At 42.4% G+C, this 22,186-nt stretch overlaps 1 protein-coding gene across 2 annotated transcripts in view; it reads left to right on the top strand.

The window, feature by feature from the left end:
• The first annotated feature begins 3,094 nt into the window (after nucleotides 1-3,094).
• Nucleotides 3,095-22,186, top strand: part of Sobp (sine oculis binding protein homolog) — a 160,956-nt gene continuing 141,864 nt past the window's right edge. For both annotated transcript variants that reach the window (XM_027402243.2, XM_027402242.2), the window contains exons 1-3: nucleotides 3,095-3,459; nucleotides 16,579-16,717; nucleotides 19,326-19,511. In XM_027402243.2, coding sequence (XP_027258044.1) covers nucleotides 3,364-3,459; nucleotides 16,579-16,717; nucleotides 19,326-19,511 — 421 coding nt within the window. In that variant the 5' untranslated portion in view covers nucleotides 3,095-3,363. The remainder of the gene's footprint in view (nucleotides 3,460-16,578; nucleotides 16,718-19,325; nucleotides 19,512-22,186) is intronic.

Genomic DNA, 22,186 nt, shown 5'->3' with positions numbered 1-22,186 from the left:
AAGATTGGGCCTGTGTCTATCATGGTGATAGGCAGTGCTAACAAGGGGGAAGACGAGGACTAATTGTATAAGGGGAGGCTTGGGTGCTGGGGGGGTGTGGAAGAGAGGAGTCTCCCGAGAAGGATTTATGTTATTGTTTCTACCCACAGTTATACTTTTACAATGAAGTTATCTAGGGAACATGATCGGACTCCAGATTGCAAGTGCAGAAATTGTCAATGCTTGCTCTAACAGTGTTCTTTAGTACATTTTCAGAAACACAGGTTCATGAATGTGTAGCTATCATAGTTCAAAGTTCATGTCAGTTTAGCAGTTTTCTGTGCTTGCATTGCCAGTAGAGATGTACTTCATAGTTTCTGATCTAGCCTTCTTACCTCTGTTTTCTGGAGTGCACAAAGGAACAGGTGGCTGATTAATGTCATTATTTTTATTAAACATTTGGGATATTTCTTTAAAGTCACTTTCTTTGAAGGAAGCACAGCTGCTTCTAAATATAAAATCTGGCTATAGTTTACCTTTTCTGTTTACTTGTTTCTTAACTTGTGAAACTGTATCTAAGACTGGGGTATACAACTTGTTACTTGATATCAGCTCAACAACAGTGAATCAATTGTGACAGCTCTGGCACCAAAGGAAACAGAGCAGACTTAAATATGTTTCCAAGAGACAAAGGCTTCTTATTACATAGTTTATTTTACAACACGTGTCTGTAGTTTTACACTTTTCCAAAGTTATAAAAAATAAGTTTTCCCACCATTTCTTTAGTTAAGAGGATAGAACAGAAAGAACAAATTTGCTCCCATCCACATATTGTCTGAGTGAAATTCTGATTTAAAAGCCCCCAAGAATTTCCTTCTTTTCCTCTACCAGAAACAGCATCATAGACACTCCTTGCTTAAAGCACAGCTCACCAGACACCACACACGTTAGTGATCTGGAAAGGGGTGTACTTGTGAATACGTCTGGGCTTCCCTTAGACTCCTTACTACTGGATCGCTGAAGGTCTGCCAAGGTCTACTGCAATTTTTGAGACCTAGCCAGTGGACTTAGGGCTCCCAAGCTGGCTGCATCTGGATATCCTCCCGAGGCTACTGAGAGACCACTGTAACTAAAAATGAGCCCTCGATTTCCATCCCCTCTTTCTTAGTTTCTTGAAAATTTGCTAAGAGTCCCAGGTGTTACCTACCCTCCCACCCCCGACCTCGGGCTCCCGGTGTGAGCTTTTCACCAGGACCCCTAATAGGGAAAGCTGGCTCATAGCAGTTTCGTCAGTCCTCTTGGATGGTTACTAGGAGTAGGAGGAGCTGGGTACTGCTTCTCTTCTTAACCCTAGCATGTGTAAGGAAGAGTTGCTTTCCCGGATACACTCCCAAATATTTGGAATTCGGTGTGTACCAAACAAATTATGCTAAAATGCAAAACAAGTTTCATAGACCTGTTCAGCCCTCCATCGTGTGCTCCCAGATATCTTTAATTCGATGCTTAAGAGACAAAACAATGCGAAAATGCAAATTAGACAATGCAATACTCAGAATGAACCCCACTTGATAAGCTGAACTGAGATTTTAATGAAAAGCTTACTCATACCCCTACACCGATTTCATTCTATCTTTTAAGTACTTAAAAATGTGTAATTTTAAATTCCACCACTGTCATAATGAACACTCTGTAATAGCAAGCTGCGGAACAATGGACACCCCCATATCACATTGTGTCAGGTAATTACAAAGTGGAGCGGCGCGGGAAAGCTGAGCTGGGAACGTCGAGGTGTCCCTTTGCAGTGTGTAGGAGCTTTCAAAGCTGTGTGTTGTCGCTGGAACCTGATCAAATGCTTCGCACCAATACCTCAAGCCAAAAGACACGGACAGGCGCAGCCGACCTTGGCCCAGGGCGTGGACAGAGGCGGCCCAAGAGGGGACACGTGAGCACTTGAAGGATTAGCTGGTCTCTGGAACCGACAGATTCGAGTCTCCTGCAAGAGTGTGAAACCCCGCGGAGAGGAGAGGGTCCTGCTGGGAGTGGCGAGGGCGTGGGGCTCCTGGAGGGAGCTGTCCTGCGCGGGACCCTGTGCACACAGCAGTACCCACTAAACCCAACCCTTTCCTTTTAAGTCATCCGCAAGATGAGGGTGCATGCGGGGTCACTGGGTAAAGATGCTACTTTGTAACAGTGCATAAGAGTGCGCGTGGGGCGGAGGGGGAAGGGAGAGAGAAAGAGAAAGGAAGAAATCAGAGAGCTGAAGGCTGAGTTGTCCTACTTATAAGTCGTTCTCAGGAAGGCAAAACCTTCCTGGCAAACAGTGTGAGGGCGCGCTGCCGTGCTGGGGACCCCTCTAAGGGACATCCATCCTCCACGCTGTCTACCGTGGCCGCCGGAGCAGGACACTCAAGCCTGAGCGGTGGGTCCGGTCTGTATTTCACTCCAACTACTAGTCGCTGCAATCCCGGGGCCAAGTGCTCGCTCTGTTTTTGGGGTCCCTGCACCCTTCCACCGCTCAACCTCCACCCTTCACCCCCATACATTTTGCCTTAGAGGCCTCTAGGTCAGACTCAGAAGCCAACTCTGAGCCCACGGGATCCCACGTCACGGAGTTCAGGAGCATGTGGGGGGGGGGTCTGCCCGTCGTCGCTGCACAGGGATCGTGGCAGGGAGGCGGCGGCTGCGAGGAGTGCCGGTGCCCGGCGCCCAGGAGCAGGCGGCCGTCAGCAGCCCCCGGAGCCGCGCAGCATCCGCGTCTACAGCGACCGGGAAGCCACGCCCGCTCGCGAGCGGGGGGCTGGCCTAGTCCCCCCCCCAGCCTCCTTCCCTCGGACCCCTCCCCGCGCAGTCCCTCCCTCCGCCCGCGGCTCGGCTCGCGGGAGGCGCAGGGCGCCGGGGCTGGCGCGCTCTCCCGGGCGCACACACAAATCCACGCACGCACGCCCAGAGCAGCTGTCTCCGCCGTGGCCGGCGCTCCTCTCGCCCATGCGGACGGACAGAGCTCAGGAAGATGGCTGACGATTCCGTGGGGCCCCGAGGATGCAGCCCGGCGGCGGCGGGAGCGGGAGCGGCGGAGGCGGCACCGGCAGCGGCGGCAGCAGGAGCGGCGGCGGCAGAGCGGCGCGCGGCCCCGAGACTCCCGGGCTACCCTTCCCCGTGACGGCCACTGACGGTCTCCGCCGCTAGAAGAGACCCCGCTCCTCCCTCGCCTGCCTCCCTCCCCCCCTCCGGCGCCGGACCCGCCAGCACGCTACCTCCGCCAGCGCCAGTGTTGCCACCATCAGCACCACCTCCACCTCCGCCACCGCCACCGCCACCGCCGCCGCCACCACCGCCGGCGGCGGCAGCAGCCATTTCATCTCCACAGAAACCAGACACAAAAACATGGCAGAAATGGAGAAAGAAGGGAGACCTCCGGAAAATAAAAGGAGCCGGAAACCGGCTCACCCCGTCAAGAGGGAAATCAACGAGGAAATGAAGGTATTTTCAGACTCAGGGGCCGGGGAGCCCGAGCTCTTTCTTCCGTCCTCCCTCCTCGGGCTGTTGTGTAGGCTTGGGGGGTGGGGTGGGGTGGGGGGACAACGACAGGGGCGCGCTTGTCAGTTTCTGTCGGGTCCCCGGGACGTCTCAGCAGGAGCTCCAGGTGCAAAACCGAGGCCAACTCTCGGGCTGCATCTCCTCAAATCTGCCAACCTCAAATCTGATGGGGGCGGGGGAAAGCATACTATTGATCCTCACAAACCCTAGATTAGTGCAGATGTTTCAGGGCGAGGGTACCGGACCCTAGTGGCGAGTGGGCACGGCGCAGCGGCTTTCCCAATGGTCGGTGCAGTCTTTCTCCCCTTTTCGGAAATGAGCCCCCGGACCCCTCCAAAGTTAAGAGCTGCCGAGCCGGGGCACCGAGATAAACTGGATTCCACCCCTCTTCCCAGTTCGTTTCCAAGCTCGGTGATCCCTCTTTGGTCCAACTTGCCAGCAGCGATCGTGTAGCTGTCAGTGCTCGAGGCTTGGGCAGGAGCGGCGCGGGTCAGGGACGGTGCAGCCAGCGGGCTCGCCTCTGCCGCCCCCGGCCGCTCCTCTCCGCCGCTGCCCCGGGTCTCCAGCTCGCCTCTGCACGCCTCACTTTCCAGTTAACAGACCCGGCAAGCCCGGCTGAAAGCCAGCTGTCTGAGGGGCGGCCTTCGCAGCCGCCTGCCCATTGTTCACGAAGGCCAGCCCCAAGTCCTCTCTGCGAGGCCGGGCTCCCTGCCAGGCCAGCGGTGCTCCAGAGGTGGCGAGCGCAGCCTCCTGGCGCTCCAGCTGTTCGCGCTAGAAGACAGAGCACAGCGTTCAGTCTGGACTCCTCTGTCACCCCCACTTCTTTATTTTCCTCAAACTTGTGCATTTTGTCTGGGCGAGGATTTTTGTCTTGTGTGCATTTCACGAGTTAAGCGATTAAAAAAACCCTTTTATATGTATAGTTTTGTTTCTATGACTTCCCCCCCCCAAAAAAAAAGCATAAGGCTTTTTTTTTGTGTGTGTGCGTTTCTTGGCGACCCCCCCTTCTGTACAGAATCCTCGATATTGTCAGGTGACTTGGTCATCTTTGGTTAAGTTTGTATTTGAAAGGCAAACTGGTTAAAAATGGTATGGGACTGATGCACTGCTACCGCGTTTTGGCGTCTTCTTCGTTATAGCAAGCGTATTTAGTGAAGGGTACTGTGATGAAGCCCATGCTTAGAAAGGGCAAACACAGCTTATGTGTTTGTATAAATAGGTGTATTTTTGTAGCTTAACCTCTCTCCCAGAAATCTCACCACTATACCACATTTTGGAAATAGGGCTTTTATTTCGGCGGGGTGAAGAATTTAGTGTCTGGAAGCAGGAGGTGTCTCTGTCTGGGAAAGTAAAGCTTTGCCTTGGAAATTAATACCATTCCCTGTTAACAGAAGCCACCATTGATTCCAATGATAGAGAAAGAAAGAAAGAGAGAAAGGAAGAAAGAAAGGAAGGAAGGAAGGAAGAAGTAAAAGTTGTTTTCTCTCCACGAGGCCCAATGTGCCCTGCAGGTCCGGCCCTTCCCTCTTGTCCTGTGTTTCTACTTATTTTTCCCTGTCGTTTTTACATGGACAGTGGGCGACGACAAGAGAAGGCCACTAGGAAATCACAGCTAGCTCTGGCCCTTTAAAATCCTGCCTAATGCCCTCTATATGGATGGCAGCTTTTAAGTTTCATAGGTTCTAGAATTACAAATTAGCTAATTTTAATCAAAACATGTGAAACATTATCCCGGCTGGATATAAAGGCTGACTGTGCTCAGTGCTCGGGGCTGGTGCTGTTGGCTTTGGCTACAGGCACACTCCGTGGTTTGGGAGATAGTTGTCCTTCTACAGTATAACAGATGTTTGTCTGAACTAGAGAGGAAGAAACAAAAACAACATTGTGTGAAGGGGAAAAATTACACAGTTTTCAGCCCATGCTGTGGGGCTGAGTGTGGGATTAACCTGGGTGCACAGAATTTCCTCTTTTTAAAATGTTATTTTTTCTCCAGATTGCCTTCTACTATTTGAAGTCTTAATCCTTGTGTCATTCTGGAACATTAAATGAGAAGCTTTCTTTTTTTTTTTCCCAGCACATAATTCAGTTGTGGCATTTTTCTCTCTAGTTTGGAACAATAAGAAAGACCCTGGCAACATTCAGTCATGTCCATGTATACCATTCCAGGGTGTCTAGTGGGTTTATAGGCATTCTTCTACTATAACATAACCCCCCAATCCTTACTTAAAAAGTAGGTTCTCAAAGTCATAGAGTTATTTTTAGCTCATTAATATATTTTTTCTTATTTTAATATTAATCACCATACCAACAAAACCCCTCCCTATCCTCCATGGTATTATTATCCATTCAGCTTCCTGAACTGAAGTATAGGGTAACATAACAAGTTGGTTGCTCTGTATAAAAATGTGTGCAACAAAATGTCACCGAGAACACAATGTAGCCTTGTACAGCTTCATATCAGTGCCGCTGGGGCAGCTTGGCTGTATTTGCCTTCATCTGAACAGCTTTCATCTGGACCAGTGTAAACTAAGCCCTGGTAAGTAATCACTGCCCAGCAGAGAGAAAGGAATGTATACAGCTAGCGGGGCCTAAGCTGTAAAAACGGAAACCTGAGCCCCCACTTCGGATCGCATATCAAGGCTTGAAGGTAGGGGAAATGAAAGGGGAAAGAGGAGAGAGGAATGGAAAAGTCAGCCTGGGAAGTGGAGGATCAGGAGGAGGCCCCCCTTGGGGAGATTTGGCCCAGGGATTAGGGAATTTTATCGTGGTGTACAGTGACCTACTCAGGTTTCAACACTGCTTGGATTGAGTTGCTTCTCTGTGAGCTGAAAGAAAAGGGACTGGTGTGTGTGTGTGTGTGTGTGTGTGTGTGTGTGTGTGTGTGTGTGTGTGTGATTTTTTTTTTCTCCTCTGGGTAATAGAAAGGACACTGGTACAAGTGTCTATTTTAAGTGCAGCAAATGCAGAGTGATGAGAAAGACCAGCAAAACTGCCTCACCCAGAGACCTTCTTCAAGATTTTCTAAACACGACAATCACACAGTTAAAATTGGCTGGAGAAGACCAACTGGCTGAGTTTTAGCGGACAGCAGTAATGCTGTGGAGGGGGTCTTCATGTGGCTGGGAGCTAATGTCGGTCGCTGTTTCACTAGATCAGATATCGAGTTGCATTTTCGTTATCACTGGTTTAATGGATATGGCAGTTGTAACAAATTTAAATTTGATACAATATAATTTTGTGTGTGAAAAGTATACGACTTGGCATAGCTTGGCTATGATGTACTTCAGGGAAAGTGTCTTCCTAGCAGGAATGTGTATCTTATCGTGAGCTCTATGATATTTCTTTATCTTCTTTTCATTCTATTTTTTCCCAGCTAGAGAAAAATTGAATGCTGTACTTACAATTATGCCTTCTTTAATAGTGACTAGTAAAGAGGATGTTAGAGTCATAGCAATCAAAAAGTTTTTTTAAATTACTTTGGGCTTCTAAAATGACTATGGGAATTATATCTAAGTCAATGTCTCACAATACATGGAAGTCAGGTGGAGGAATTCCAATATAATGGAAGAGTTAATTAGCTTAGGAGTTCTTCCAGAGCACAATAGATATAATATAAAAACTGTGAATTAATGAATGTGCAAATATAAGTGTATGTATAAATTTTCTGATTGAGACATGTATCTGTGCACATAAATCTTAGTGAACTGTGATCAGTAGGTCCCAAACAACAGCACAATTCAAAAAATTCTAGACTATAAAAAGAGTCAAATTTTTTCATTTAAAACTCTTTGATAAAGCTAATGTGATCAGATTAGACACTCTGGCCTGGGAAACCCTTAAACAATCCATTATTAATTTACATACATTGTTTGGTTTCTTTATAAAGTACCCAACTACAGGGTCATTTGTATAAAATATCACAAAGTCTCCCCTTTGCTGAAAGTTTCTGTCCATAAATATCTCCAGTAGCTAATTTGTACCTAAAATTATTCCTTGGTCCTGCTTCCCACAGCTTGAAGTGTGCACATCTGTTAGTGTTAGCAGGAAAATTTCCATAGGATTTTCTAGTTTGTTCTCTGATGGTCTCTGTGGGGCTTTAGAAATGGCCTCTTGATCTCAAGGACAGTAAGGCAAGATGCAGAACTGATGAGTTTAATAACAGGATGTTGAAAAAGAAAATTAGAGAAATTATAGTATGGATTGGAAAAGCCTGGGTGTTTAAGACTGACATGAATGAACTTCTACCCAAAGCAGGCACATCTTAAGTGTTAGCTTGGAAAACAACATCCTGGTGACTGTTGTAGTATGTCCCAGGAACTTAATAAGTGGGCTTGGGACCAGATCCCACCCAGGGTCTAAAACATCCTATCAGGCTGAGCAGGAGTCTCAGGTATTCCCTGTGGCTGGGCTGAGTCCCTACTCAGGTAAGTCAGGTACAGCCCTAGCCTCTTGGGAGCAGAGCTGGGATGTTGATAAGCTTTGATAGTGCTCTCAGTTGCCCAAATCAGGAATCCAGGCTACAACCACAGGAGACAGTGCAACTAGGGCTCAAATAATTCAGTCCTCTCTCTGGTAAGATGGGGGTGTCACGAAGAGTCTCTTTTGGTGACTTCGACATGGTGAGCAGTAGAATGCCCTTCTCCAAGCCTTATACAGCTTGTAGGTTCCAAATACTAGGAAATGGAAAGGAACCACTCCACTTCCTCCCGAATCTGAAATAAACATTTGAAATAGAAGAAAATGAGTCTGACAGACTCGCTCCCTTCTGTGTTTCCTGCCTCTGCGCTTGCCAAGCCCTGCTCCACAGAGCCAAGCCCTGCTTTTCTTGTGTGAAAGACAGACTTATAGGAACCAAGAGGTAACAGAGTTTTAAGGAAAGTCAAAAACAGAGCTTCAGTGAAGAGTACATATTAGTGAGCACAAGTGTCTCACTAAATGGAGACTCCCAGAGAAAGGTGGTCTCCTTGATGTCTGAGGAAAAGCCCATTTGATTCGTTGAAGCTTCACACTTCTTTTTGAAAAATAAAATGTTAGAATAGAAAAATGAGAAGGTGAACATAAACAGTATTCCCGTTGGCTAAAACTTCCTCTCTGGGACGGAGTTGTCTGCCACACTGGCTCTCTCTAGTGAAATTATTGAATACTTTCCTGAAAGAGAAGGAGGGAAAAAATAGACCACTTTTTAAAAATAGTGCCGGTAGAAACACATAAGCAGACACGGAAGCTCACATGAGCGAGATCTGCTGAATGTATATTTTGGAGTCTGTAGACGGATGGATGGCCATTAGTATCTCTCTAGACAAAGGCCTAGGGAATGATGAACTGCACGAAAACCAGTGGCTCCGGCACAGGCAGGAAAATGATGCAACAAGTTTTGGTGATTTTTTAGGCTAGTTTTGCAGCTGTGATAAGACACAGATGCATGCAGCTGTGCACCTGCCATGACTGCCACTGTGCCAGTGAGGGCCGGTGTCCACAATTTCACAGCATTCCTTTGACCCTTTAAGGGTCGTTGATGTCTTGGCAGCAAGGCAAAATGGGGCACATGGTTGTTTGCTGTCCCTCTCATGGAAACAACACAGGTTTTGTATGTGGCGGCACATGATTTCAGTTTTCTATGGCAATTGTATAGCTATCGAGTTTGGAATATATCCATAGAAGAGTAAGACTGTCCTCTGCTGTTCTAGTTGGCTGTCAGTGCTATAATGTCTCGTTTGCATTAAGTACTGCATTAAGATCAGCACAGAGATGGCTGATGACAATGCTGCAAAGTGACCCAAAATAGAGCACAGTGATCATCTCTCAAGGACTTGACGTTAGGAAGCTGTAGCCAGACTCAAAAAGCAGAGCTCAGTGTATAAAGTCTATACCACGAGTGCCAATCAGGCCACTGTTATTAGTTCGTGCCTGGTGATGGCCACTTAATCAGTCATCAGTGGGAGTCTTTCTTATGCCATCTGACCCAATGGGCCTGTAAATATGGAATCATTCTGTAATCAGCCAGGGACTCTTCACACATCTCTTCTGCACTATCTAAATTCCACTTCCTGACCTTTTTCTTAGCACAGCCATAAAATAAAACTAGTCCACTGGGTCTGTGTTACCAGAGGCAACTTAGACGCAGCTCTGGGCCCATGCTGAAACTGATCTAAGCAATTTCCTTCTCACTTCCCTCTGGAATAGAGCAAGGCTCCACTGTCTTTCCTTATCTATCTCTCTTAGCAAGCCATGAGGATTTGAGGGTGGACCCTGCAAGTCAGGCAGAACATAGGGACATAGCAAGAGAGATAAAATATGTTCCAAACTAATTATCATTCTGTTATCCAAAACCATACCTGAAAGAAAGTACCAGCATCTCCCTCCCCAGGTCCCTCTTTCCCAGCTTGTGAATTGTTCAGGATTGGGAGTTTCCTTTTCCTTTGAAACTATTTCTTATGTGCTCTACTCTTTGATAATACATGTCAGAATGTTGTGAAGTTAAGTAATGTAACTGACAGATTCCTTTTATTATCATTTAAACCGTGGATATGACTTGATATATGAGTGAGACTATATGTTAATTAATTTTTAATTAAAGTTATCTTTTGATTTTTGTAAAAATAGCATACAACCATGACAGAAATAGTAGAATGAGTAATAGAAATGGGCAAAAAGTGGGGATGGAGAGATGGATTAACTGTTAGGAGCACACATTGTTCTTGCAGATGCCTGAGTGTGGTTCAATGCACTCATGCTGAGTGACTCACAACTGTCTGTAACTCCAGCTCCAGAAGATCTGATGCCCTCTGCTGGCCTCCACAGGCACCTGCGGACACAGTCCACATATACTCTCACACACAAAACACATGTACACACAAATAATAAAATACATATTAGACAAGAAATAGAAAGCACAACAAAGCTTAAATTTCCCACTAGATATAATTATTGTGAGCATCGTATATTTTATGCTCTTTTGTATGTGTGATATACAATTCTTTTAAAAAAATCAGTTTTCTTTTAAAACAATATGTTGTTAATAGCTTTTCAAGTCATTAAGATTTATTTACTGCATATATTTTAGTGGCAAAATAGTATTCTTTTTTGGCTTTATACACATCATATGATTAAACTGAAATGTATCTAACCAATTTCCAGTTATTTGGTATTTAGTTTTTTTTTTCTAAGAAAACAACATTGAGTTAAGTATTACTTAACATAAATATTTTTGTACCTATTTTCTTAGGCTAGTTGCTAAAATGGACATAAATAAAATTACCAAGTCAAATGGTTCTTAAATGTTTAAGGCTTTTAATTCATGGAGTCAAATAACCCTTTTTAAAAGTTGTAGGAAATAGAATTCTAGTCAGAAGTACAAGGATGCTCACTGGTATCATTCCTTTGAAGAAAATGGAGGCTGGGTCTCACACAGCCTAGGCTGACCTCAACCTCCTTATGCAGCAGAGGTTGATCTTGAGTTTATGATTCTCCTGCTTCTATGTCTACAGTGCTGGGGTTACAGGCATGTGCCACAATACCCAGCTTATGCAGTGCAGGGGACCCAGCTCAGGGTTACATGTATGGCTGGGGAGCATTCTACCAGCTGAGCTGCATTTCCAGCCCTGAACTTTGACATTTATATAAGACTTTTAGTTGAATGAGAGTGTCAAAGAAATGTTATAGGAATTAAGATTCAACAAGAAATACACACACACACACACACACACACACACACACACACACACACCACACACACACACACACACACACACACACACACACACACACACACACCACACATACACTTTGCTGGTATCAAAAGAGCTTGAGAAGTGTGACGAGGGACTGGAGAAATGGCTTAGTGTGTAAAACTGCAAGCCTTAGAACCTGAATTCAGATACGCAGAACCCATATAAAAATGCAGGTGCAACAGCATGTGTGCCTGTAACCTCAGCTCTGGAGAGACTCAGGGACAGAAATAGGACTTTATAGCTGCCAAATCTAATTCAATTGGTGATCTGCAGCTTCAGTGAGAGAACCTGTTGCAAAAGAAATCATGTGGAGAAGAATTGAGAGCTCTCCAACTTCCTCCTCTTCTCCATACACACATGTACATTCACCCACATACACATATGCACACACACACACACACACACATACACACACACACACACACACACACACACAGAGAGAGAGAGAGAGAGAGAGAGAGAGAGAGAGAGAGAGAGAGAGAGAGAGAACAAAGGAACAAGGAAGCAGTAAAATTTCTTCCTACATATCTGTGACTCAGACTAAGTGATAGGGCTGTGATCTTTCCTTCGGAGGCCCAGAGATAAAGGAAGTGAAATAAGAGACATGAGGAAGAGATGGGGTGGCTGTTGGAAAGACAAAGCACTCAGTCACACGTGATGTCAAAAAGTTTCAGAATGAGAATATTCAGTTTTAACTGTGAATTTTGAACATCCCATCTCTAACAATACAACTAATTAAGGAGAGTACAGGCCAATGATCCAATCCAAATGCAAGCAAAATTTCAACAAAGGCAGATGTGTTCTGGTTGGAAATCACTTGATGACATTGACATCCTGTGGTACAATTTCTTTATAAGTTCTTGATTGACCCAGGAGGTAAGTTATTTGGAATTGCTGGCCCCTTTGCCATTGAATCTATAGTAGAATTAATCCTGTCATAAGAATCAGAAGATTAATCTCAACAATATGAATGCCTAAAAAAACCTGCACAAAGACACCACCAGTTGACATACAAGCATGGATGGAGGAACTCTCACAAGGCCCCACCCCAAGTGGAGAGCTATGACAGTTAATGGCTGCTGGGGGGGGGGGACGGCAATCTTCTCTAGGGATAAGCCCTCTGATATTATCCCAAGTGGTCAGCCTTAAGCACATGCAAATATGCACAATAGCAAAATGGACCCAGTAATGTGTGCATGTGTGTATATGTGTGTTTATATATGTTTATGTATGTAACAATAATAGAGAAGAGGTAATACATTTGAGAGGGAGTTTGGGGACCACTGGGAGAATTGGAAATGGTGTAAATATAGTACTCATATATGAAATTAAGAAAATTAAATTAGAGAAAAAAGAATTGGAAGACCTTTATTTGGGTTTGATGCTCCATGATCTGCCATGCTCCCATTTTCTTCTGCCAATGAGGATTTCATGTCAGTTCACCAGGAGTTTATTGTGAAAACTAAACACCCAACACACAGGACTATGGGATGGAACACAGATTTAAACGGTATGGAAATACAGCAAAGTGCTATAAGACTAAGAAATTATCATTATAATTTTAGTGACCTATTTTCCAAACCCAAATTGGACCACATAGTATGAGAGAGGATTTTTGTGTCACTTCCAAAGACAAGAAAACAGTCTGCAAAATGTAATTCAGATGCCAAAATACTGCATTTTTTGGCACATTTTGATGGTTCCTGAGAGCAATGATCAAGTAACTGCTCAGTAAAACTCATGCCATGTGATCGCCATTATTTTGAGATTTATTTGTAAAAGTTGCTTTGTTGTTCACATGAGTAGAAGTTCCTTGATTTCATGTAATTATAAAGCTAGGAGGAACTTTTAAAGAAAATTTATTTTATGTGTAAAGGTGTTTTGCATACAGGTGTCTGTTCACCACATGTATGACTGGTGCCTTTAGAGGCCAGAAGAGGGCATCTGAGTCCCAATAATTGGAGCTACAGATGGTTTCTGGTTGCTATGTAGATGCTGGCATTCAAAGTTGGGTCCTTTGGAGGAGCAGCGGGAACTCTTAGCTATGGAAACATTTCCTGCCTTAGGTCTTCAGGAGAAATGCTGCTTGAAGTTTTGAGGAAGCACATTACACACACACACACACACACACACACACACACACACACACACACACACACCGAACAGCAACAACTATCTCTACTTAATAGAGTGCTGTTGCCTTTTTGGTCATTCAGAGTTTTCACTCCATTTATCTTTGTTCACCGCCCCACCTTTAAGCAAACAAACAAGAAACAGCATAAGAAAGGACTAACTTTTAAGTTGACAATTGCTTTTTAAAGGACAATAATATGAGAACATTGGAACATGAAGCAAGGTGTACCTTTAATCCCAGCACTTGGTGGCAGATACAGACGGACCTCTGATTTTGAGGTTAGCCTGGTCTATATAGTGCGGTCTAGGCCAGCCAGTGCTATGTAGCCAGACTCTGTTTGTTTGTTTAAGACTGAAACAATAATTATTGGAATTCTCTGCAAGAAAGGTTTGAAAACATGTCTAGGCCATAAACATTCCATAATTCACCTCACCTGGAATGTTAGATGACAATGGTAAAAAATCTTTCATTAACGTTGGTTTGCAACATAATGAGTTCCTGTGATATCTAGCATATTATTAAACCCTATCTAGAAACTTAGACTATTAAATGGTTTACTTCTTGAAGACATTTGGCTTCTTAACACAACAGAGGGGATAGGAGAGTTTATAGCATATCTCTTTTTGGTTTTAATTTTGTTTTTTATTTTTATGTGTATGGGTGTTTCCCCTGCATGCATGTCTGTGTCCCACATATGTGCAATACCCACAGGGATAGGAAGAGAACATCAGATACCCCTGGAACCTGAGTTATAGACAGTTGTGGGTGCTGGGAATTGAACCTGGGTCCTCTGGAAGAGCAGTTAGTGCTCTTACCTGCTGAACCATCTTTCTATCCCCTCTAGTCTATTTCTTATGACTATATATTCAATTTCTCTTTTTCATTGTATTCCTTCCTTCTCAAATGGTTTGAGATTTATCACTTGAGCTCTTGTACACCTGTTGTTTCCTGTCCCTGCACTCATATATCAGAACAATATGGAATTTATTGTCATTTTCAGTAACAAGAAAAGGAACATTTTATAGTTACTTCCATGACATTTATAGTAACTTGAAAATCATGGAGTAGATCAAATTAATATTGACTGTTTGGAGCGTCTGAGTTTCCAACAGAAAACATAAATAAAACTGAGTTTTTGTTGTTGTTAAAATGTCCAAATAATAAGACCTTGGTGTTAATAATACAGTTGAGGTTTCAGTTTTTTCTGATATCTGAAAATTGTGCACGTATCCCTCAGATTGGTTCTGAAAGGATGGATGAATGGATTTGCACCGGGACTAAGACAAACAAATCCATATCCTCAGCTGGGAAGTTGATGCATGAATTATGCATCTGTAGCCTTTTCGTGACTTCAGAGAACAGTGGAAAAAGAAGTGTCTATCAAGCAGAGTACCATGAGTCTTCAGACTGAGCTATGAAAGGGTTCACAAAACCAGATGTAGTAGCCAGGGGTCACTACGCAGGAGGACATCTGTTTTGTTGGCACAAATTCTCTTAGAGATTGGGGCAAGCAGCAAATAGCAAACAGGATGGCTCCAGCTGTTGGGAATAGATCTTGTACAAGGCAAGAATCATCTTTGGAGCTTTCTGCTGCCAGAAAGCATCTAGTGGAGGTCTTTAGTTTGTGTGCCGAGACTGTCATTCAGTTAGTGAAAGAACTGGGTCTTAGGGAAGAGTGGCATCTCATTAAAGGGACCTCCTTTGATTAAATGGAACAGCATTTAGCACAGTCTTCCTCAGTGGTATTCCTGAAGCTGCTACACTTATTATTTATAGTAAGCATGTCATCTTTGTGCGTTCATGGAAAGAATGTCTATTTAATGTTGTCACGGCCAGCCATCAGAGAGAATAAATGCTTCACTAAAGTTCCAGATAGCTGGCTGTTAGCCATGTGGATGGTGACAATCAATGTGGCTATTTTTTTTAATTGCTAATGTACTAAACCATCATATATTGACCCAGTTGGATTAGAACTTAAGTGGGTACTAAAGAAAAAAAAGCAGCATCCTATGGGTGGTTTGAAATGCCAGGCTTGTTTCTGAGGGATCAGCCCTGTAATCTTCTCTGGAACCCTTATGAGATCTGAAGTCAGAGAATTTAAGAAAACATGAAACCCTTGTTGAGGGTCTGTACACTCAGGCTCAGCCTCGGTGCTTCATTCAGGTATATAAATTATATATCCCAGTGGAATTAAAAATGACAGCATCTAAGAAGAAGAATATAAGATTCTCTGAACTACAAAGAAGTTAGGATATATAGCTTTTCTAGTTCAGTCTAGAAGGCTTATGGTTGCTTGATAGCTGTTTAAGCATAAAGATCAGTAGCACACATAGGCTCACGTTTTGTTTCTGGATCTAGCAATTGATACATTGATAGACATAATCACTTGGCATAAGTATTAAATCTGTCATCCAGACCTACTATTTACAAACTTTGATATCTCCAATAACAGCAATAACACCTTAAATTGACATATTAGCACATAGTTGATACAGGGGTTTTATACAAAATCTATCTGGAATCACCTTCTAGTTTGTTGGCACTTTTATGTCACTTGTCAGAAGACATAGTGACCTTTGATTTCACGGAGAATGAATCTGTCACTAACACAATTTATAAAACAAAGTATCCATCAAGTTAACAAATACCTTTGCAAAGGGAAAATTGTAAAGAGGGACCCTTGAAATCCACTCAGTTTTTTGTACAATACTAGTTGACAACTGAGAAATTATTTTTTTGGTTGAGACTTTGTTTTGTTTGCAGTAAGCGGCATATTAAGTAACAACACTGAGTCAGAAAGCAATTATAATTTAAATTAATTAGATCTACAAAAGCTCGTTTTTATTTTCAAAATATTTTCTTAGTTTTTGCATGTTTCCTTTCAATATTTTTGTATTACTGAAGAACTTAAACTTTGCAGAAGAATATGCTAACGTAAGACTTCCTATTCCTAGATGAAATTGACAAGTACCTTTTTATTGTCTTTAAATTGCTAGTGTCTGAAGGCCTGTCATAATTGGATGAGCCATTCTGCAATTTAAAAGCATTACAGCCTTGAACATGACTGCAAAGTGAACAGTCCTCTAGGGAAAGTGGGGCTGGCATGAAATGGATATGGCTAACAGAATTTAACTTGTACACTCTTTCCCAATAATTATTGATTACAGAATTAAGTATTAGCTTCTGCTTCTCTTTCAGAACTTTGCAGAGAACACCATGAATGAACTTCTTGGCTGGTATGGCTATGATAAAGTTGAATTAAAAGATGGTGAGGACATTGAGTTCAGGAGCTACCCTACTGATGGGGAGAGCCGGCAGCATATTTCTGTTCTCAAAGGTAACCGTGTTTAATGGCTCTTTGCTTGTGCAAATCGGAATGAATTGTCTCCACCTGCCAGAACTGAATTGCTGTGGGTCTCATTTGGTTGTTATTCACACAACTAGTTTAAACCTCAGCTAGGCTCTGGCCCTAAGGGATTGAGTAATAATTGTGGGACTTGTGCAAACTTTGGCAACAACAACAGGTTTTTGAAGATATAGTGGCTCCCTATTCATTGCAGATCAATGTGCAATTCATCTGAGGTGTTTCTGGAAGTGCATTATGTGATACATCATATAACTTCACACAGCATGAGCGCTTTGCCCCATGTAAGCTGTCATGCCATGTAGTGGTAACAAATGCCTCTTGAGACACAGCTCAGACTCAAGTATTGTACGTTATGGGTTTCAGCGTCCTCACTATGCACACAAAGTTCTCTGCTCTTATACAAGTGCAACCGCTTTATTATAGAAAGCAAAGACAATATTTTCTAATGTCACCCCTCAGCACTTAAGTACCAAAATTAGTGTATTTTTGGATTTATTTTCTTAGAATATTTGGCTTTTGTGAAAAATGTCATTTGAGTAGCTGACTTGAATTATATTTTTAAAAATTATTAAATGAATTTTGGATTGAGATTAGGACAGAATTTCCAGAATGGCTGTAAACATACTTCTGGTTTTTTGTACTACGTTTTCTGGGCAGCGGCATTCTCAGCATTGATTATAAGTCAACCCTGAGAAATGTTGATGTTTTATATCACACTATCAGATATTTAGCCAAGATTGGCTTCCCTATGTAAAATTACATAAGTACATCTCTCTCATTAATATACAAATTTGCTTTCATCTTTAATAAATGGCAAAATTGCATGTATAGTGATAAAAGCATTGTTTAAGATAATTTCTATATGATGTGTTATCAGCAATGTCTGATTTGTACACATATTTTGCATACCTATATCCCTAGTGTTGTGTAGAAATTCCTTGGGTGAAAGGGAGTTGGGAGTGGAAAAGTTCCAGAAGCTCAGCTTTAAATGTATTCCCAGTTGTACTTTTCTGTAAGCAGAGTTGCACCAAACATCAAGCTCAACAGAAAACAAAAATAGATGCAGCTCTGTGTCCTTCCAGCAATGGGAAAAACAGACCAGGACCGAGGACCTTAGCACTTCGGTCCGGCTGCAAGTTTAGAGAAACAGTGTTTGCTGACTTTGAGCTCCAGTATCCCTTTGATGCATCATCAGTGTAATGACTGGGCTTTCTGTGAAGTGCACTGTTGGGTGTATATGTTCAGAGAGCAGTAGGAATTTGCTGTTATCTCATAGATCCTCCTTCCTTATATTTGGATGGGAATTCTGAAAGGAAGCCTTATTTTCATTTTGTGTGTCATCTTCCCTCTTTCACTGCCCCAAGTTCTTGAAGAGGGTAAGAAGAGCACAACAAGTTGTAGATGGTTAGATCAAAGTCCAGCTGGAGCGTGGAGATTGCAGAGGAATGACAGAGTAGAATTTACACGGATTTGGAACGGATAGCAGTGCCGACTACCTAAGTGGGAAGCCTGTATGAATCCAGAATTAGTAAACCTAATTTTGGAAAGAGAGTCTGTGTACAAGATAAAAGAGGAGGAACATGTGAAGGAATTTTAGCAAAATGTGGGTACAACTAACTGTTCATTATCACTGACTGTTGGCTCAGTGTTTGTAGTGCAAAATCTATTGGCATGATACCTGTTCAAATATTTTATTCCCGGTCTTTAAGAAAGAGCCTTTTCTTCTTACATGCCAGGCAATGAAATGTAAATGAGCTGTCCTGCAGGCATGTGGAATTGAATGTTCATGACAAATTTTATGTTGAGCTTGCTAGGAAATTGTACACATCACACTATGAAGATAGTATCATCAATTTTACTGTAAATGAAAAAAATGCAAGTTCTGAGCTTATATTATGTGAACTAATAGCTTCAGTAGTACTTCCCCTAAGTAATCTTTGCCTCTGGGAAACATGGAAAGAGTCCCATGCTTCTCATGGTTGAAACTCTTTCCCCCCCACCCTTCCCCACCCTCTCTCCCTCTCTCTGTGATAAAAGGATATAAAATGCACCACACTGTAAATTTTATTTTCATTTTTGTTAGGTTTTAATGGGTATTACCAATACCCAGTGCAATAGTAGGTTTTTTTTTTTTTTTAAAAACCATTTGGTTCATTTGATTATACCACGGTTTAGATTTATAATGCAGTGGGACATAGTTACCATTCTGGGATACATTTTAGGCTTTCTACCATAGCCAGAGAGAGATGCTTGCTATATATCACTTTGTACATGGAAAAGGTTAATTGCCTCTCAATTTCCTATGGGATTTTACAGTGCTAAAATTCATCACCATGATTCAACTGGGATATTAGCTATCATAGTGGAGCAAATCATAAAGAAAAGTTCTTTGGAAATTGTTGGTAGCAAAACTATAAAGCTTCAGGCTTCAGGGTGGACTGTGGAGTTCTGGGAAATTGCTTAAAGGTTTGCAAGGAAATTTTTGTTCTGTTACATAACCAATGTACTTGAAGAAATAAATTAAAGTCTAATGAATAAGTTCTTGGCTATATTGAATGGTTTTTTTTTTCTCTTACAGAAAATTCTTTGCCAAAACCAAAATTACCGGAGGACAGTGTTATTTCATCATACAATATAAGTGCAGGCTATTCAGGCCTTGCCACTGGGAATGGACTCAGTGACTCACCTGCAGGGTCAAAGGACCATGGCAATGTGCCCATTATTGTACCTTTAATTCCACCCCCTTTCATAAAACCTCCAGCAGGTAAGCGCCACTGGGATTCCCAACCATAACGATCAGACACAGTTGTTTCTTCTGTCTTAAGACAAATGATTAAAAACTCAACTTATAAAGACGGTTTGATGAATGTTATAGATAAGTGTTAACTCATATATTGCTTAAAATATTACTTCTATTATCCAAAAAAATTCCTTATCTATTTCTGCTTGGGCTGTAGCATTCAACTGTCTCCAGACCTTTTCTACCACCAGACTCAGAAAAAAGATATCTTCCTTTTCTGAAGTTACCTACATTTTTAAAAGAATATATATATATATATATATATATATATATATATATATATATATGCTTTATATATTTATATTATATATTATATCATATATAATTATATATATATATATAAATATATATAATAATTATATATATATATATAATGCTTGGTTAACAAAATGTACACGATTGAACAGGGTGGTGCTTAAAGAGGGCCAGGACTTTTGGGGTTTTCAGAGGAAAAGGACAGTTTTGTAGGAAGACATGAGGCAGGCATGTTCCTGCACATGCCTTCCTCTAAATCCTTTCAAGAAACAAGTTGTAGTTTGCATCGTCTCCACAGAGTTCTAATTCCTGGAAAGCTGCCTCTGAGTTCCACTTGCACGAAAATGTAATCGATGTTTTGTATTTCCAGAAAATGAGATGACTGTGCATTAAGTCTTGGTGTGGAGGGCTGAATGTGACCATGTTCACTGCAGCTTCCAGATGTAGTGCATACAAATACCCAGTAACAGTCTGCTTGCTGTAAATGCTGGAAGCATGCTAGAATGGTTTATTTTTATTACTAGTTATTTGTGTGTGTGTCAAACTGAACATTGACAAATACTGAGTTATAATAGCAGTATTTATTGTAACATGCTAACACTAATGCGTGTGTTCATATTTGAGAGGATAGATGTTGGTTATACTTTCATAAACAGTGAGGACATTTTCAGGTATAGATTCCTCAGCTTGTGTTACAGATGTATTTATACATTGCCCTAGCATTCCTTCATGGTTTTGGCCATATTCTCTTGTTGGCCCACTATATTTTAACAAATAAAACTGACCTATCATACAGAGGTCATTAGATACATTATTAAATTAAAACTTATTTGACATTAAAATCATTGTTAGTACTAATCACTCACATAATTGGTATATCATATGATAGTCCTTATTGGTGTTTTTATTTTCCTTTGGTTGATTGTTTTAATGATTCGGAGGGACGGGAGTTTATCTCCCAAGGACCAAAGATATATTTTTGCATAGGGCAGTTGGTGAGAAAAGGGTAGGCAGTTTTGTAAATGTAGTGTTCCCAACTAAATGCATATTCTGTGTCCTAGGTGAGGGCTGCAAGGGTGTTCATTAGTGGGTATGACAAAGTAGCAGGAACACAGGCTTCAGACTGAGAAAACCTGGGTTTAAATCTAGGCTTTGTCACTCGCCAGCACTGTGAAACGGACAAGTTCTGCCAGCCCTGCTCCTTTCAGTTCCCTCATTTATAGCATGGGCTCAGGGCCCTGCCTCATGGGGTTGTGGAGATGAGGATGGATGCCAGGCACCTGGCATGATAGCTACCACATGAGCATTAGTAGCAAACATGGTGCCTCTTTTTCTTTTCCTTTTTGAACCCTAATCTTCACTAGAGTCCTCGTGCACATGATGTGTGCATGGGAAGGTGTGCACTCAGACACGAATTCATCTCTAAGATTCATCTGAGCAAAGAAAACAGCTTGAGAAATTAGCATAGCTGAGGCAAGCAGGAGTGAGGCCAGAGAACCTGCCCTGAAGTTTCCTGTGGTGCTAGCCACGTGGAATTCAAGCACACAGCTTCTATTTAACTCTAATTCCACACCAGATCAGGAAATAAATATGCAAAAGGATAGAGGCCAAAAACTGAGCCTTGGAAGTTGTAGCCGGAGGAACTCTGAGGAATTAAAAGTCAGGGTAACCAAACACCAGCGGTTTTCTGCTGTCTGCTGTGGCACTCCAAGGCACTCATCTGTGGCGAACCAATTGAAGGGAAGGACATCTTGACTTTTCCACATCTGCTCTAACCCTGCCCTGTCTGCCTCGAGGTTCTATACAAGATCCCAGATGTTCTCTTCTGTCTAGGTCTCACCAAACAGAAACTCACTGAAGAGATGACTTTTGATTTCATAAACTAGGGCCAGGGTAGTAAATCTTTCTTGTGAGTGGCCTGGTAGGATTGTAGACTTTGTGGGCCGCACTGTCTTTCATTGCTACCCAGAATGCTGCTGCTGTAGCAGGAACGCAACCTTAGATGACGCATGTGTCAAGGAGTGTGCCTGTGTTCCAACAAAACCCTATTTACCAAAAAATAAAACTTAAAATAGGTAGTGGGCAGGGCTTTGGCTTAATCTCCTTCGAGATGGGATAAGATTAGTCAGTTCTTATGGTAGCAGCTAGCTTAGCAGGGCTTCAGAGTCAGGCTGTGGGTGTGGCAGGAGTCCTGCATAATAGTGTAAGCAGCAACAAGGATGGGAAAGCAATGTTTTCCTTTGCTTACAAAGTGATCACCCTAGTGTTTGTTGAATGGATTTTTTTAAATTTAAATTTGTGTGTGTTCACATGGTGATATGTGTGGGAGCATGTGCAATGGTAATGGGTAAAAGGGCATCTTGGTGAAGCTGGTGCTCTTTCCT

Source organism: Cricetulus griseus, chromosome 2 (genome assembly GCF_003668045.3).
Source record: "Cricetulus griseus strain 17A/GY chromosome 2, alternate assembly CriGri-PICRH-1.0, whole genome shotgun sequence".
In the NCBI taxonomy this organism is placed as follows: Eukaryota; Metazoa; Chordata; class Mammalia; order Rodentia; family Cricetidae; genus Cricetulus; species Cricetulus griseus.
This window is presented reverse-complemented; position numbering and strand designations above follow the sequence as displayed.